At 50.8% G+C, this 16,911-nt stretch overlaps 1 protein-coding gene and 1 long non-coding RNA gene across 3 annotated transcripts; one reads left to right on the top strand and one right to left on the bottom strand.

The window, feature by feature from the left end:
• Nucleotides 1-2,035: 2,035 nt before the first annotated feature.
• Nucleotides 2,036-3,215, top strand: LOC123335155. Its single transcript, XR_006553527.1, has 2 exons — nt 2,036-2,321; nt 2,921-3,215. It is a non-coding gene; the product is annotated as an uncharacterized LOC123335155 (long non-coding RNA).
• A 4,175-nt stretch (nt 3,216-7,390) lies between these two features.
• ACP5 (acid phosphatase 5, tartrate resistant) lies at nt 7,391-11,337 on the bottom strand. 2 transcript variants are annotated; one of them, XM_006063878.4, is made up of 6 exons: nt 11,193-11,337; nt 10,058-10,145; nt 9,562-9,831; nt 9,235-9,362; nt 8,745-9,090; nt 7,391-8,015 (listed from the first exon to the last, which is right to left on the bottom strand). In XM_006063878.4, exons 3-6 carry the CDS (start codon nt 9,829-9,831, stop codon nt 7,737-7,739), a joined length of 1,023 nt encoding a protein of 340 aa, XP_006063940.4. In that variant the 5' UTR covers nt 10,058-10,145; nt 11,193-11,337; the 3' UTR covers nt 7,391-7,736. The 2 variants fall into 2 exon arrangements, with proteins under 2 accessions (XP_006063940.4, XP_006063939.4); XM_006063877.4 differs by lacking the exon at nt 11,193-11,337 and adding an exon at nt 11,002-11,148.
• Nucleotides 11,338-16,911: the final 5,574 nt, after the last annotated feature.

Here is a 16,911-nt window from a genome sequence, read left to right as displayed (position 1 = left end):
TTTTGAGAGTCATCTACATATGGAGATGATTTAAAGCCTTGGGCCAGAGGAGGTCACTTGGGGTTTCAGGGGTAAAGGGCAAAGTGCAGCAAAAGAAGGCTAGAAGGAGCCCAGGGGGTGCTTCCCTGGTGACTCAGTGGGAAAGAATCTGCCTGCCAATGCAGGATTTGATCCCTGATCTGGAAACATCCCATATACCACAGAGCAACAAAGCCCATGCACCACAACTATTGAGCCTGTTTTCTAGAGCCCAGAAGCCACAACTACTAAGCCCACGTGCTGTAAGTACTGAAGCCCACCTGTCTTAGAGCCTGTGCTCTGCAACAAGAGAAGCCACTGCAATGAAAAGCCCGCACACTGCAACTAGAGAGCAGGGCTGCTCTCTGCGCGAAACTAGAAAAAAGCCTGTGCAGCGACTAAGACCCAGCACAGTAAAAAATAACTAAAATTATTAAAAACAAAACAAAAATGGAAGGAGACCAGGGACTTTCTGGGTGGTCCAATGGCTAAGACTGTGCTCTAAATGCAGGGGGCCCATGTTTTATCCCTGGTCGGGAAACTAGATCCCACACGCCACAACTAAGACCTAACACAGCCAAATAAATAAATATAAAATAATAAGTTTAAAGAAAGGAGACCAGGGCTCCCCAGCCTTAGAGATTAGGAAGGAGGAGCCAGTAAGAGACCAGCCAGACCAATGAGATTGGAGGAAAAAGACGTGGGTTGTCCTCTCCTAGAAGTCTCCATAAAAAAAGTATTGCAAGACAAGAGTGATCAACTGTTGTCACATGTGTCTGGGAGTTTGAGTAAGATGAAAGACAGTTGACTGTTGACTTTGGCAAGTGTTTGGTCCCTGGCAGTCTTGATAAGAACTGTTTTCATTGAGAGTGTTTAAGAAAAGAACTTGTAATGAGATTGTTTCCAATAAACCTATCTCCAGAAGTCCTCTAGGGGGCACTGTTACTCTGGGAACTACCGAGCTTCACCCCAGGAAGTGCCTCTCTGGAGGACTCTCTTCAGGCTTGTCTTGTGTTAACTTGTTCAGTCGCTCAGTCCCACTGACTTTGCGATCCCATGGACTGCAGCACGCCAGGCTTCCTTGTCCTTCATCATCTCCCAGAGTTTCCTCAAACTCATGTCCATTGAGTTGGTGATGCCATCCAACCATCTCATCTCTGTTGTCCACTTCTGCCCTCCATCTTTCCCAGCATCAGGGTCTTTTCCAATGAGTTGGCTCTTGGCGTCATTGGAGCGTCGGCTTCAGCATCAGTCCTTCCAATGAATGTTCAGCGTTGATTTCCTTTAGAATTGACTGGTTTGATCTTGCTTGTAGAAACCTGGATACACACAGAGTGGTAGTAGTAGTGTTAATCGTTTAGTCATATCGGACTCTTTGCGACCCCACGGACTGTAGCCCGCCAGGCTCCTCTGTCCAATGGGATTCTCCAGGCAAGAATACTGGAGTGGGTAGCCATTTCCTTCTCCAGAGGATCTTCCTGACCCAGGGATCGAACCTGGGTCTCCTGCATTGCAAGCAGATTCTTTACCATCTGAGCTATTACCTTATACCATAATGTTACCTTGCAACTTGGTATTTCCTCTTGGTAGTGGTCAATACATCTACAGGTAGCTATTGCATGACTGCCATAGTATATATTTGGACAATTCTATATTCCCTCATGATTGCCAAGTTCACTGGTTGTTTTTTTGTTTGTTTGTTTTCTTTCCCTTTTCCTTTCTTCTCTCTCTCTTTTTCTTTTTTCCTTTCTCTCTCTACTTTTACTCCTTCCCTCCTCTCATATCTTTATTGAGATATAATTGACAAACTGCACGTTTTGAGAAATACATACACCTGTGAAACAATCTCAATAATCAGCCTAGAGAATGTTTTCACCTTCCCCTCCGCAAAGAAGTTTCCTTATGTCTCTTTGTAGTCAATTCCTACCCCCCCCCCAGCCCTTGACACCAACTAATCTGTTTTCACTTCCTATAACTTTGTGCTCTTGAGGAAGTCACATAAACAGAATCATACAATATGAAGTCTCTTGCGTTTGGCTTCTTTTACTCAGCTTAGTATGTCTGAGACATGTCTATGGTTTTTTTTGTTTTGTTTTGTTTGGTGGGGGGATGATTTGGCTTTGGAGCTTAGGAGGATCTTAGTTCCCGGACCTGGGACTGAACCTGTGTCCTAGGCAGTGAAAGTCCTAACTGCTGGGCCGCCGAAGAATTCCCTATGTCCATGTTGTGTTTGACTTTCCTAGTGGCTCTGGTAAAGAATTTGCCTGCCAATGCAGGAGCCGCAGGTTCGATCCTTGGATCAGGTAAGATCCCCTGGAGTAAGAAATGGCAACCCACTCCAGTATTCTTGCCTGGAGAATCCCATGGACAGAGGAGCCTAGTGGGGCTACAGTCCATGGGGTCAAAAAAGAGTTAGACAGGACTTAGTGACAAAACAACATCAACGAATGTTGCATATGTCAGTAGTTGTTCCTTTTTATCATTTTATCGTATGGATGGAACACAATTTGTTTATCCTTTCACTTGAAAATGGACATTTGGATTGTTTCCAGTTTGGGACAGTTACGTATAAAGCTACTATGAGCTATCTTATTCAGATCTTTGTGTGGATGTTCATTTTCTACTGTATTTTTTACTTCTTTTTTTTTTGATTATAGTTGAATTACTCTACTGTAGTTTTAATTTAATTTTACTTTTATTTTGGAATATAGTTGAGTTACTGTATTTTATTTCTACACCAAAACGTGTGAGTCCCTTGTAATTCATTTTTGCATACACTCTGAAGTAGGGGTCAGGCTGTTTTGCTCTGGGCAAACCGACAATGCAGATAACGTCTTTCCTGCAAAGTTGCGACATCACCTTAACCTACATCACGCCATCGTTCTCTCCTGTTTGTTTCTAGATTCACTCTGGATGTTTTCCTGGAGCCAGGGTCATGCTGCGTGGATGACTGTGCATTTCGCTATTTGCTCAGGCAGGTGTCACCTCGCCGTTCAGGAGTCTTGGCCTCAGAGGCTGTTGAGGACGGTGCATATGACCTGACTCTCCACTGACAGCCAACTGGCCGCGTGAGGGCGCCGGTGCCGGACCCAGCACCTGGTGTGACGAATGGAGCTCAGAGTCGCCATATCTGTGATGGTTGAATCACATGCACTTGGTTGGGAAGAGAGGAAAGAGATGAAACTCTGTGACTGTGATCTTAAGGAATTCTGCCATCTTATTTCCTGTAATTGACAAGGCAGCTTTCCAACCATGGCCATGTGCTGGTGGACGTTGTCCCCCACCCTAAGCTGCATGGAAGCCCTCTCTGAGGGCGTATGTCCACCCTGCCTTGTCCCTTTGGGTGCTCCTTGGGTTGGCTCAGGACTTGGGCCTCCGTGCGTTAGAAGTGCTCGGCCCTGGTGGAGGAGGGGGACCAGTTTTCCTTTCCACCTGTGTCAACTTGGATGTGTCACTTCTCCTTTCCACACTCTGGGCCCTGTGAACTGGGATGTTGGGCTAATTCCACACTCTGGGCCCTGCAAACAGGGACACGAGGCCGACTTCTGATTCAGACTCCTGCCTGCCTGGAGTCTCTGAGTCAGTGGGGAGAGGCAGGATGGCTGTGAGCTGCCTTGACTGTCCTGGTTAAGATGGAGGGTCTACCATTTCCTGAGCAGGACTTCGGGCACCTGACTTAATCTGTCAAGCTTCTGTGCCCTGAGAAGCCAGGATACTGCTGGCCCGTTCCTCCTTGGTCAAGATTAGAAGCAATGGTGTGTTTTTTGTTCTTTTCTTCCCAGCTGCACCATGAGGCATGCAGTATTTCCCCCAACCAGAGAGCAAACTTGTGCCCTCTGCACTGGGTCTTAACCACAGAACAGCCAGGGAACTCCTGGGATGGTGTTTTTTGGTTTTTTTGTTTGTTTGGCATAGAACTTGGCTGGTAGTAATACCAGCTGAAAGGAACTCAGGGTTGGCATTTTGGTAAGACAGTTTTGCTTATTTTTTTGAAGGATTTTTTTTTTATATGGACCATTTTTAAAGTATATAATTTGCTTCTTTTTTTTTTTTCCTGGCCATGAGGCTTGTGGTACGTATCTTAGCTCTCTGACCAGAAATCAGAATTACACCCCTTGCGTTGGAAGGCAAAATCTTAATTGTTGAACCACCAAGGAAGTCCCCAGATTTGCTTAAAGGCAATGGCACCCCACTCCAGTACTCTTGCCTGGAAAATCCCACGGACAGAGGAGCCTGGTAGGCTGCAGTCCATGGGGTCGCTAAAAGTCGGACACAACTGAGCGACTTCACTTTCACTTTTCACTTTCATGCATTGGAGAAGGAAACGGCAACCCACTCCAGTGTTCTTGCCTGGAGAATCCCAGGGACGGGGGAGCCTGATGGGCTGCTGTCCATGGGGTTGCACAGAGTCGGACACGACTGAAGCGACTTAGCAGCAGCAGTAGCAGCAATAACGTGTGTGTGTGTGTGTGTGTGCGTGCATGTTCAGTTGTTCAATTCTTTGTGACCCCATGGACTGTAGCCTGCCAGGCTGCCTGTCCATGGGATTCTCCAGGCAAGAGTACTGGAGTGGGTTGCCATTTCCTTCTCTAGGGGATCTTCCCAACCCAGGGATCCAGCCCGTGTCTCCTGCATTGCCAGGCGGATCCTTTACCACTGAACAACCTGGGAAGCATAGTAACACATATTGCTGTTCAGTTGCTAAGTCGTGTCCAACTCTTTGCGACCCCGTGGACTACAGCACGCCAGGCTTCCCTGTCCTTCACCATCTCCTGGAGTTTGCTCAAACTCAAGTCCATTGACTCAGCGATGCCGTCCAACCATCTCATCCTCTGTTGCCCCCTTCTCCTCTTGCCCTCAATCCTTCCCAGCATCAGGGTCTTTTCTAATGAGTTGGCTCTTTGCATCAGGTGGCCAGTAGCTTCAGCGTCAGCTTCAGTCCTTCCAAGTAACACAGGTACCATGTAACAAATTCATCAATACTGACTGCTACAAAGTAGCAAATGTAAGATGCCATTTCCCAAACAATTGGGTCCCTGGCCCATAGCAGCTGAAGTGGGCGGTGTTGGTGAGTCAAGAATGTAGTTCCTGCGACTGGCTGGGTCAGGCTGTTTGTGGGTGGATTTTAGTCAACTGAGAAGCCCGGAGGGGAAGTAAGTGCATTGCTCTGCAGCTTTTGGTTCAGGGTGAGCATTTCGTTTGCAGCGTTCTTTAGCAGGAACAGGCTCTGAAATAATTCTGGAAGTTTTCCCCATACGTACTTGCACAGATGTACAAAAGCACGGGTCCGGGGGTGTCCACGGTGGCTGTGTTGGTGAGAGGGAAGGACTGGAAAAAATTTCTGTAGGCCCCAGCGAGGAGCTGGTGACACAAGGCAGAAAATCCGTGGCTGTCAAAAAGCAGGGCAATCTTCCTCTTAGGAATGTATCTTGTTTATTCTACAATCATTTCTGCATACATAGGAAATAAATGTGCAGGCTCATTTATGGCAGCATGATTTGAGGACAGCAAAATTATTGAAGGCATTTGGGCACTCCTTGGTAGACAGACAATGGGGCCAGGCACCCAGTGGGGCCTCTGTAGCAGCAGAAATAAGCTCCCTGGAGGGCTGGTGGGCAGATCTCCAGGTACAATGGGCAGCAAGAGCAAATTGCAAAAGAAAACCTTTGCAGGTGCAGGAAATGCTTGTTTCTTGATTGTGGCATTGGGTTTAGGAGTGTGTGCCTTTGTCTAAACTTACTGAACTGCACACTTCTAAAATGTGTCCGTAAGAACTCAGTGAAGTTGATTTTAAAAAGAAAACAAAATCAAAACCAAAAGAGCAAGGTTCAAGGACTTCCCTGGTGGTCCAGTGGTAAAGTCTGCACAGCCCCACTGCAGAGGCACGGGTTTGATCCCCTGGTAGATCAGCTGGTAAAGAATCCACCTGCAATGCAGAAGACCCCTGCATTGTTCGATTCCTGGGTTGGGAACTTCCCCTGGAGAAGGGATAGGTTACCCACTCCAGCATTCATGGGCTTCCCTGATGGTTCAGACGGTGAAGAATCCACCTGCAATGCGGGAGAACTGGGTTCAATCCCTGGGTTGGGAAGATCCCCTGGAGGAGGGCATGGCAACCCAATCCAGTATTCTTGCCTGGCGAATCCCCATGGACAGAGGACACAGCTAAGCATAGCTCTTTGTCAAGAAAGACCCCGCATGCCTTGAGGAACAGCCAAAAAAAAAAAAAAAAAAAAAAAGCAAGGTGCAGATAAATGGGAAAGGGGAGAAAAAAACATTCAGGTTTGCCTTTATTTGCACACAGAAATCCTCAAAGGAAGCCCAAGACATTTATAAAAATACTATTTCTTTTCTAGAAAGGTGGAGGAACAAACATGAGGTGGGTGAGATAGTTTCCCTTTCTACAAAGTTTAGATTTTAGAACTGTATGAATAGCACTGATCCCCTATTGAAATGAGCAAAAAAGAATGTTCTGATAAGAACATTTGACCTGTGGCTAGATAGAATGCATGCAGAGCTGCGTGTATGTGGAGATGCTCTTTGTGACAAAGGGGAGTTTTTTTTTTTATTATGCAAGGAAAGCACACTGGAGGAGGAAGCGTGCTTCATATTGTACCCTTCTATTTGGTCTTTTTAAAAAAATTACTTTATTTGGCTGCATAGGGTCTTATTGAGGCACTCAGGATCTTGCTGGGTAGTTGTGCGTGCAGACTTAGTTGCTCCACAGCATGGGGGGGGTGGTCTGTTTCCCCAGCAGAGATCGAACCCATGTCCCCTGCACTGGAAAGCAGATTCTTCTTTTTTTAACTTTTTATTTTGAATTGGGGTATAGCTGGTTAACAATGTTGTGATAATTTTAGATGAACAATGAAGGAACTCGGCCATACATATACATGTATCCCTTCTCCCTTAAACTCCTCTCCCATGCAGGCTGACACATAATATTGATCCGAGTTCCACAGTAGGTCTTTGTGGTTATTCACTTTCAATGTAGTAGTGGGCACATGTCCATCCCAAACTCCCTAACTATCCCTTCACTCCCGGCAACCATAAGTTCTTTTTCTAAGTCTGTGAATCTCTTTCTGTTTTGTAAGTTCATGTGTATCATTTTTTTTTTTTATTACACAATAAGAGATGTCATATAGTATTTCTCCTCATCTGAGTTAGGAAGGCAGATTCTTAACCACTGGACCACCAGGAATTTAAGTTCCTGTTTGGCCTTAAAATCATACTTATAGATGAGGCCCATCAGTTACAGATGAGACTGAGATGAAGGTGCAGAGCAAGGATGGTGGGGGAGCCCCAACCTTTCCAACCCCAAGTATTGCATCTCGCCAGGGAGGTAAGGAAAGAGATGCTCACAACACACACGTTCAGCCTTTGCAAGTTTTTCTTTTATTGTCTATTCAGCAGTGACAGAAGGATGCCTGATCCAGGGGAGAGCTCTGCCTCCCTCCCTCCTTGCCCCTCAGTGCCCAGAACTCAGGCTGGGCGAGCCCGGTCATGGGGCCTGGCACTCTGGCCCGTACATGTGTCCATGTTTCTTTCAGGCACGGGCATCTATGTCACATGTTCCTCATCTGCCCTTCTCTTTCCTGCTCTGCCATCACACCACGGGCTCCTGAGAAAGCCTGCCCATGGGCAGGGGGAGTAGGGAGGGGGTGTGTGTGTGTCCCAGTGGGACCCATCCACCCACCGGCAGGGAGGCGCCTTCTCACTCAGGCCCCAGCGTGGAGCCCACGGCGGTGCTGATGCTCGGACCTGGCTCGCCTCGGCAACCTGGTCTTGAAGAGGGACTTGCCCGAGGCTTCAATGTAAGTGACGCTCATCTCCTTGGGGCTGATCTCTATGTAGGCGAAGCCACCCAGGGAGTTCTCGGCCCCGTAGTGGAAGCGCAGGTAGCCGTTGGGGACCTTGCGCATGTGTTTCTTTGAGGGGTCCATGAAGTTCCCGGCCCCGCTCAACACAAAGCCCAAGCCATTCTCATCCTGAAGGTACTGTGGACAGAGGACACAGGGTCAGTGGAGCCCCCAGCCCCTCAGTTAGGTGGATTGTGGACTTGGTGCCCACCTGTCTTGGGTGCAGGGTCAGGTCTGTCCTTCACCACAGAGTCACCTTGAGCAAGGAACATAATCCTGGCCCCCCACCCCTTGCCACCCCCGCCAAGCCTCCAGTTTCTTCACCTCTGGGAGCATATTGATCTGGGTAAGCAACTGGCAACAGGGACCCCTGGGAGGGCTTTCAGGGAACTTCAGGCTGTTTTCTGGTTAGCAAGCATAGAGTTTGAGGGATAGTGATAACTGAGAGGCCCCCAAACAGGAGGGGAACTCCCAGGTGGCTCAGTGGTAAAGAAGCTGCCTGCCAACACAGGAGACACAGGAGATGGGGTTTGATCCCTGGGTCGGGAAGATCCCCTGGAGGAGGGCATGGCAACCCACTCCAGCATTCTTGCCCAGAGAATCCCATGGACAGAGGAGCCTCGCGGGCTACAGTCCACAGAGTTGCAAAGAGTTGGATATGACTGAGCACACAACACAAACAGGAGGAGTCCCAATGCCACCCCATGTGGCACGCTGGCCAGGCTGGGGACATCCTCCCCTACCAGGATCCCAGGCCACTCTCGGGACCCTCACCTGCAGGTTGTGGTCGTGGCCGCATAGGTAGGCTGGCCAGGCTGGGGACATCCTCCCCTTACCAGGATCCCAGGCCACCCTCGGGACCCTCACCTGCAGGTTGTGGTCATGGCCGCATAGGTAGGCGGTGACCTTGTGCGCGGTCAGCAGTGGCAGCAGCTGCTTGACCAGGCAGTGGGTGGGCCCGTGCTCGGCGATAGACCACACAGGGTAGTGGCCGGCCACCAGCACATAGTCCTCCTTGGCCGCTGCCAGCTGCTTCTTGAGCCAGGCCAGCTGCGTGCGGGCCATTGCCAAGTTGCGGGGCCTCTCGGGCTGCTGGCTGGCAAAGTCGTCAGAGTTGCCGCACAGGGTCACGGTGTCCAGCATGAAGATGGCCACGGACACGTTGGACCGGGGGATCTTGAAGCGCAGGCGGTAGTAAGGGCTGGGGAACTTCCTGCGGATGGTACGGAGGAGGCGGTAGGCGCCCATCTCGGGCGGAGACACCCGGGGCTCAGCTCTGGCCAGTCGGCCTCTTTGCCCCCCTGAGGGAGGAGGCTGGTGCGGGGTGGGAAGGAGAGGCAGGAGGGGGCAGGCTCACCAGCGCTTGGAGACCCTGGAGTAGGCGATCTGGGCTGAGACGTTCCCCAGATGGTCATGGTTGCCAGCCAGCACGTACCAGGGCACAGAGCGGAGCGGCGAGGCAGAGAACACATCCTCGAAGGTCTCCTGCAGCAGAGAGAAGGGCAGCACCCACCCCTGGTTCAAGCAGCCTCTGGCTGCTCCCACCAACTCGGGGGCCAGGAACAAGGGAGAAGCTGTGCGCTCTCAGTGTGTACAACCGTCAGTGTCGCTCTGCCCTCTCTAGTAAAAGGTCTAGAGGCTTCTCCAAGCATTGCCCTCCCCCCATCACTCCAGTGGCACACACCTGAAACCTCTTGTCGTTGACATCCTGCACACCGCTGAAGTAGAAATTGTCTCCCAGGGACAGAACGAAGTCTGCGCCCAGGATCTGCACTGTCCTGGCAATCTCTTTGGCATTGGCCATTTCCCGGGCTGTGTAGAATGGGGCGTTGGGGACCCCTCCCCAGTCACCCACGGCGACAAAGCGCAGCATGGGGGCGGGGGTGGTGGCGGCAGCAGCCCAGGGGAGCACCAGCGAGGCTTGCAGGATGAGCAGCACCGTCCACATGTCCATCTGGGAGGGGAGAGACAGGCGTCTGGGGCTTGGGCAGCAGGCCACCCTGAGACCCCCTACTCGCCCTGTTCTGGGAGGGGAAGAGACGGGCTCCCCGCAGGGCTGGCTTGGTGCCTGAGTTCCCAGGGCTTCAGGGCAAGAGCTGGCTGGGAGGGTCAGTGGGCGGGCAAGCAGGATCCAGCTGGCAGGGTGAGGAGGGCTGGGTTTGCAGGGGCCCAGCACTCACCCTGGAGGAGGCACAAGCCAGTTGCCTAGGGGCTCAGAGAGGCAAGTGAGCTCCAGGGCAGAGCGGCTGGGCACCGAGCCTTTATTTCCTGGGGGGCGGAAATGGATCATTAGAGAGGATGAGGCAGTTTCTCCAGGAGCCCTCCCCTCGGTTCCAGGAGCCCTCCCCTTGGGTCATGTGAGCCTGGGAGTTAGTTCCTCAGCGCTGGCCACGGGATCGAGGTGGGGTCTGGCACTCCAGGGCAGCCTCGGCTGCACGCACAGCCCCCGCGTTTGCCCAGGGGAGCGTGTCTGTGTCATGGGCCCTCGAGTGTGCACCGAGCTCTATCGGTGCACCCCTCCCAGCCAGTCACCCACCCTGTGTCTGTGTCCTCAGTGGACGTGTTTGTCTGCCCATGTCTGGGTGTGTCTTCACTGTTATCTGCGTGTAGCCAAGCGTGCCTACCTCGGTCACATGCCTGCTGTGTGCTTGTCCTATGTCCCCATGGCAGTGGACACTGAACCGCCAGCAGGGCCCTGTGTGGCGTGTCAGGGAGGCGTGCCTGAATCCTCAAGTGGAACTGAGTGTGGGGGACGAGGACCGGTGTGTCCTTGCCTTGCGCCCCAGTCCAGCTGTGTGTGTGTGTTGTGTGTCTCGGCTGAGTTGTGGGTCCGGTGTGTGAGGTGTGTGTGACACATCCAATGTGAGCCCCAATCCCAGGGTCACCCCCCTCCCCTAAACAGCAGGGGCCTCCGTTTCCAGGAAGTCCTGGCCACATCTTCCCTTCCACCTCACGCCTCTGCTTCCTGCAGGAGGAACACAGGCAGGAGGGAGCTGGTGACCAGCCGTGTGACCACAGGCTTTTGACCTTCACACCCTCGGAGGCTGCTCCTGAGGCCTATCTGACCTGCCCCTCCCCTCCCTGCCTCCCTTCTCCCCGGCCCCATGGACCCGTAGGCACTCACGATGGCTCTCTACAGCCCCTTGCGACGGTGGATGGGGGCTCCCATCCCCAGGCTTGAGGACACAGGCTGACTGCTTGCCCCCCCCACTCCCGACCCCATAGCCCAGATAAACAGGAAGTGGGTCACGAGGTTAGGCGGAGACCACTCCCCCGGGTGGAGGCCTCCGGTCTACACCCGCTGGGCGGTCTCACCTGCTTTCGGCGGGGCCCGGGGTCAAGGCCAGGCGCGGCTGAGCGAGCTGAGCTGCGGGAATGCTGGGTGCTCGCCGTCGGGCCTGCCCGGGCTTAAAGGACGCGGCGGCCGGGGGCGGCCCAGGTGATCCCCGGCGGCCGGAAGCGCTGGAGCCTGGACCTCCTGGACCTGCCGGCCGCACCCGGGGATCCTGCTGGGTCACCCCGCGTCACCACGCCTCCGGGGCGCAGGTAGCGCTTCTGTAACTGGGGGTGACGCACTGCACCCCGGAGGACGGCCCAAACCCGGCCGAGCTGCACTGCAGCTCGGGAGAGTGACTCGGGGTCCCGGTTTCCTTCCCTGCCCCCCACCCCACGTAGGCAGAATCTCCACCCTTGGGACCTACACACTTGGGGTGCCCAGGGCCCCCCTATCGCAGCGCTGGGTGGGGCATCAGTCCTGGACTGCGGTCACCCTTGAGGGAGGAAGTCTGTCGTCTTCAACCTCAGTTTCCTGGTCTTTAAATTGTGCGTGAGGGCAGAGAGTTCAACCTTCCTTAGAGGTGCAAATAATTTATGTTGAAACACTCTCCAGGAGCTAGGACACGACCCTTCCCGCCTCCTTTTGAAGCTGGTGGTGGTTGTTCTGTCACTAAGTCCCACTCTTTGCAACCTTAGGGACTACAGCCTGCAGGCTCCTCTGTCCAGGGAATTTTTCAGGCAAGAAGACTGGAGTGGGTAGTCATTCCCTTCTCCAGAGGATCTTCTTGATGGAGAGATGGAACCCAAGTCTCTTTCCTCACCTGCATTGGCAAGTGGATTCTTAACCAACTGTACCACCTGGGAAACCCACTGTACAGAAAACCTGCCTAGAACTCTGCAGGTTTAAAAATAGCCCAGTCATGAAAAAGCAAGCTTTGAGGGACTGTGGGCTTCCCTGGTGGTGGCTCAGACGGTAACGAATCTGCCTGCAGTGCAGAAAACCTGGGTTGGATCCTGGGTCAGGAAGATCCCCTGGAGAAGAGAATGGCTACCCACTCCAGTACTTTTGCCTGGAGAATTCCTTGGACGGAGGAGCCTGGCAGATTACAGTCCATGGGGTCCCTAAGAGTTGGACACGACTGAGTGACTAACATGTACCACAGACTGGAGGAGCCCCAAGAAACAGGAGGACAAACTGAACATGGGGATCTTGGACCAGAAAAGGGGCACTCATGGAAAATCTGGTGACATTCAGAGTTTTGTGAATAGTAACACAACTAACAATCCTGGAGTGGTTACAGGTGTGACATGTACTGGACTCTAGTCATTGAGGCAACAGTGAGACGTATGTTGCAACTCTTTGCACTGTTTTTTAAATTTTTTTGGTGCAATTTTCCTGTAAATCTAAAGTTATGCCAACATAAAAAAGTTGATTTTGAAAATAGGCATGATCCAAGAAACTTAAACATTGATTCAACATGCATTGAACACCTGCTGTGTGCCCAGCAGGTGTACCCCCCACCCACCCATAGACACAGCAGGGAACAAGACAGATCAGGAAAAACCTGCTCTGCTGGGCCCCAAGTGCTGGTGAAATTTATATTCTAGCTGTTAATTACATTCCATTCTTTGGGGATGGGGTGGGGCATTCTCTTTCCATTTTATACTTTCTGTGGTGTGTGCTGTGTTCAGTCACTCAGGCATGTTCAACTCTTTGGGACACCGGGGACTGTAGCCTGCCAGGCTTCTCTGTCCATGGGATTTCCCAGGCAAGAATACTGGAATGGGTTGCCATTTCTTATTCCAGGGGATCTTCCCAACCCAGGGATCGAACCCATGTCTCCTGCATCTCCTTCACTAGCAGCTGGATTCCTTACCACTGCGCCACCTGGGAAACCCATACCTTCGGTACTGTTTGGATTTTTGCTTGAAAAGTGCTTAGTTATTTTGCCAGTAGAATAAAAGCAGACTTCCTCCTAACATATCTGCAGCCTGAATGTAAACAGAAAACAAAGACCTCACTCCAGATTTAGGGAAGTGGTTGTTTTTCTGGGGAGACAGGGAAGGGAATGGAATTGGGGCTCAGGGATAAGGAGGGGTGTCCAGAAAAGGGGCTTCACATTTATCTCTACTGTTTCCTTTCACAAAAAAGGAAAACAAAATGATTGGAAGCAACTAGAATCCATTGTTAAATTTGCTTCTTCATGTAGCAGGTCTGGGTTGTTGGAAGGATTATCTTCTATTCTTTCTGTATTTTTTGAGATCACACAAAACTATAATATTTGTTATCCTATCGTATTACGTGGTCTTTGTAGAAACATCGGAAAATACTGAAAAGCACAAGGGAAATGATTACCCATCTGCCTAGAGAGTCACTATTCAGTATTTTTTTTTATTATTAATTTTGTCTGCCTACATTTTTCTTCTGAAGAATAGGATGCAATTGATAGCATTTTTTTGAGGGGCTTTGCTATGTGACATGTGGGGATCTTAGTTCCTGGACCAGGGATTGAACCCGTGTACCCTGCAGTGGAAGCTTGGAGCCCTTCCCTGGACCACCAGGGAAGTTCTATTGATACCATTTTTTGACCTTGTCAAATGTTAACATTTTCTGTATCTTTTAATTTTTTTGTTTTTTAAAGGTTTTAAAATAACATTTGTTTCTTAAAAGTTAACATGCACCTAAACATTTTTCTGTACCTTTTAAATAAAGAAAGCACAAAAGTACATGCACGTGAAAATAAGTCAGGCTTTGTGTGGAGTGTGTAAAGAAACTTGCGACTCCTCAGTTAGGTCTTTCAGGTCACCTCTGGAGTTCTGAGCAAACTCCTCTCTGTTTACTCCAGGGAACCCAGAGCTGGTTCTGATTGTCTGTGGAGGTGGATCAGGGTTTGGCCCTGAGCCTCCTTCCCCCTCCACTCCTGCCTTGCTTCCCAACAGCAACGTCAATCCCATGGCTGAGTTCCTCCCTGCCCTCCCCTGCCTGCTCTGCCGCAGGTCTGACCACTCTTCTGGCTTTCTCACCCTCCCTTCCTGGAATAGGAGCCCTCGCTCTGACCTCAGAGCCTTGGCACTTGCTGTTCCATTTCCGTAGAAGATCCTTCCTTCTCCAGCTACCCCTGTGGCTGCCTCTCTACTGTATTGAAGTTCGTTTAACTCATCTGAAAAGCACCCCTCCCACCCCCATCCCGAATCCCTCTTATCCTGCTGTAGTTTTATCCATAGCCCTTATCACTGCCTGTTGAACCACACTCTGCTTATCTTGTTTTCAGTCTGTCTCCCCAGACAAATGAGGTCTGAGGCGATAAGAACTGTCTCAGTCGGTCATGTTTGCTGCTATTTCTCTGGCATCTAGAATCTGGGGCCCACATGGCAACTGCTCAGGAATTATCAGTGGAAAGGTGGAAGAAGGGGACACCCTCGCACAACATGTTTTTACCTCCAGTCTGAATGTGCAGTCTGCTCGAACCTTCCTGGTGTCACCTACCACTAACCACCCCACTAACTACCAGGGCTTCCCTGGTGGCTCAGATGGTAAAGAATCTCCCTGCAATGCAGAAGACCTGGGTTTGATCCCTGGATTGGGAAGATCCCCTGGAGGAGGGCATGGCAACCCCCTCCAGTACTCTTGCCTGGAGAATCTCCATGGACAGAGGAACCAGGAGGGCTGCAGTTCATGGGGTGGCAAAGAGTCGGACACGACTGAGCGACACAGCACAGCACAACCACCCCTTTACAGCTTGCTTCATCTAAACATTTATTTTTTGGCCAAGGTGCACGGCATATGGGATCTTAGTTCCCCGACCAAGGGTCAAACTCGCACTCCCAGTGTTGGAAGCACATGGAATCTTAACCAACTGGACCACCAGAGAATTCCCAAATGTTGTTGCCGTTTTTCATAATCCAGGACTCCTGGAAGTACGTCACTGTTTGCATCTCCTTCCTGTCTGGGCCACAGGGCACAAGTCACACCAAAGACAGTGTATTGGAGAAGACTCTTGAGAGTCCTGTGGATTTGATCCAGAGTCCTGGATCAAACCAGTCCATCCTAAAGGACATCAACCCTGAATATTCATTGGAAGGACTGATGCTGAACTTGAAACTCCAATCCTTTGGCCACCTGATGTGAAGAGCTGACTCACTGGAAAGACCCTGATGCTGGGAAAGATAGAAGGCAGGAGAAGGGGATGACAGAGGATGAGATGGTTGGATGGCATCACTGACTCAATGGACATGAATCTGAGCAAATTCTGGGAGACAGTGAAGGCCAGGGAAGCCTGGCGTGCTGCAGTCAGTGGAGATGCAAAGAGTTGGACATGACTTAGTGACCAAACAGCAAAACAAATTTCTACCTCAGGGCCTTTGCACCTGCTGTGCCTTCCTCTGGCCCACTCTCTGCCCACCTCCTTGTCCTTGAGTGCCTGACTTCAATGCCATACCACTTCCTCAAGCCTCCCGGACATCTGGACTCAACACACACCCCCATCACCTACTCCCAAGTCTCTAATCTGTCAAGTATCCTCCCACCCTCAGTCCAGGAATTCCCTCGAAAGCAGATCTGGGTGGACAAGAAATCTACACCTGATGGGGGAGAAGGGAGAATGGGGTTAACATTACTTCTGACAAGAACGAGTCAGCGGAGGGAGGAGTGCACCAGACTGATATGTGTGGTAAGGAGAGCCTGAGGTGGGAGGTTTCAGGAGGTGGGGATCAGGGGCTAAAAGGGTCCCAGGGACAAGGGTGTGGAGCCATGGAGTGTGGGCTTGATTTGGAAGGCGATAGGTTTGGAGGATAGGGGCCAAGCTGTGTTTTTATAAGATCAATCTAGGAAAAAGCAAGTCACAGACAGATCTGTATCATCTGTTTCTCTGTATCTGTTTATATCTATCTATATCCATTTAACTAATGCTATCTATCTATTTCTGGAGAAGGAAATGGCAACCCACTCCAGTATTCTTGCCTGGGAAATCCAATGGACAGAGGAACCTGGTGGGCTACAGTCCATGGGATGTCTAGAGTTTTATCTGTGAATGTGTGCATGCTCAGTCACTCCATTGTGTTGGACTCTCGTGCGATCCCATGGACTGTAGCCTGCCAGGTTCCTCTGTCCGTGGGATTCTCAGACAGGAATACTGGATTGTGTTGTCATTTCCTTCTCCTGGGGATCTTCCCAGACCAGAAATGTCTCCTGCATGGCAGGCAGATTCTTCACCACTGAGCCACCAGGGAAGCCCATCTATCTATCTACCTATCTATTATTTATCATGCTATACCTTTAATAAGGGCTTCCCTGGTGGCTCAGTGGGTAAAGAGTCTGCCTGCAATGCGGGAAAGCTGTGTTCGATCCCTGGCTTGGGAAGATCACCTGGAGAAGGAAATGCCAACTCACTCCAGTATTCTTGCCTAGAGAATTCCATGTACAGACGAGCCTGGTGGCTTCAGTCCATGGGGTCACAAAGAGTTGGACATGACTAAATGACTAACACTTTCACACCTTTATATATACTTTTTTCTTTATTTATTTCATTGTGCCAGGTTTTAGTTGCAGCATGTAGGATCTAGTTCCCTGACCAGGGATCAAACCCAGGCCCCCTGTATTGGGAGTGTGGACTCTTAGCCACTGGACCACCAGGGAAGTCCCTGTCACACTGTATCTTGATAGAAAACTACAAGCGCTTGGTTGCTGCTCACCAAGAAGAAATAATTCTGGTGCCCACAGGAACCAGTTTAAGAGCGGAATCTTCTGGAGATGGGTGCC

Source organism: Bubalus bubalis, chromosome 9, assembly GCF_019923935.1.
Source record: "Bubalus bubalis isolate 160015118507 breed Murrah chromosome 9, NDDB_SH_1, whole genome shotgun sequence".
NCBI lineage: Eukaryota > Metazoa > Chordata > Mammalia > Artiodactyla > Bovidae > Bubalus > Bubalus bubalis.
This window is presented reverse-complemented; position numbering and strand designations above follow the sequence as displayed.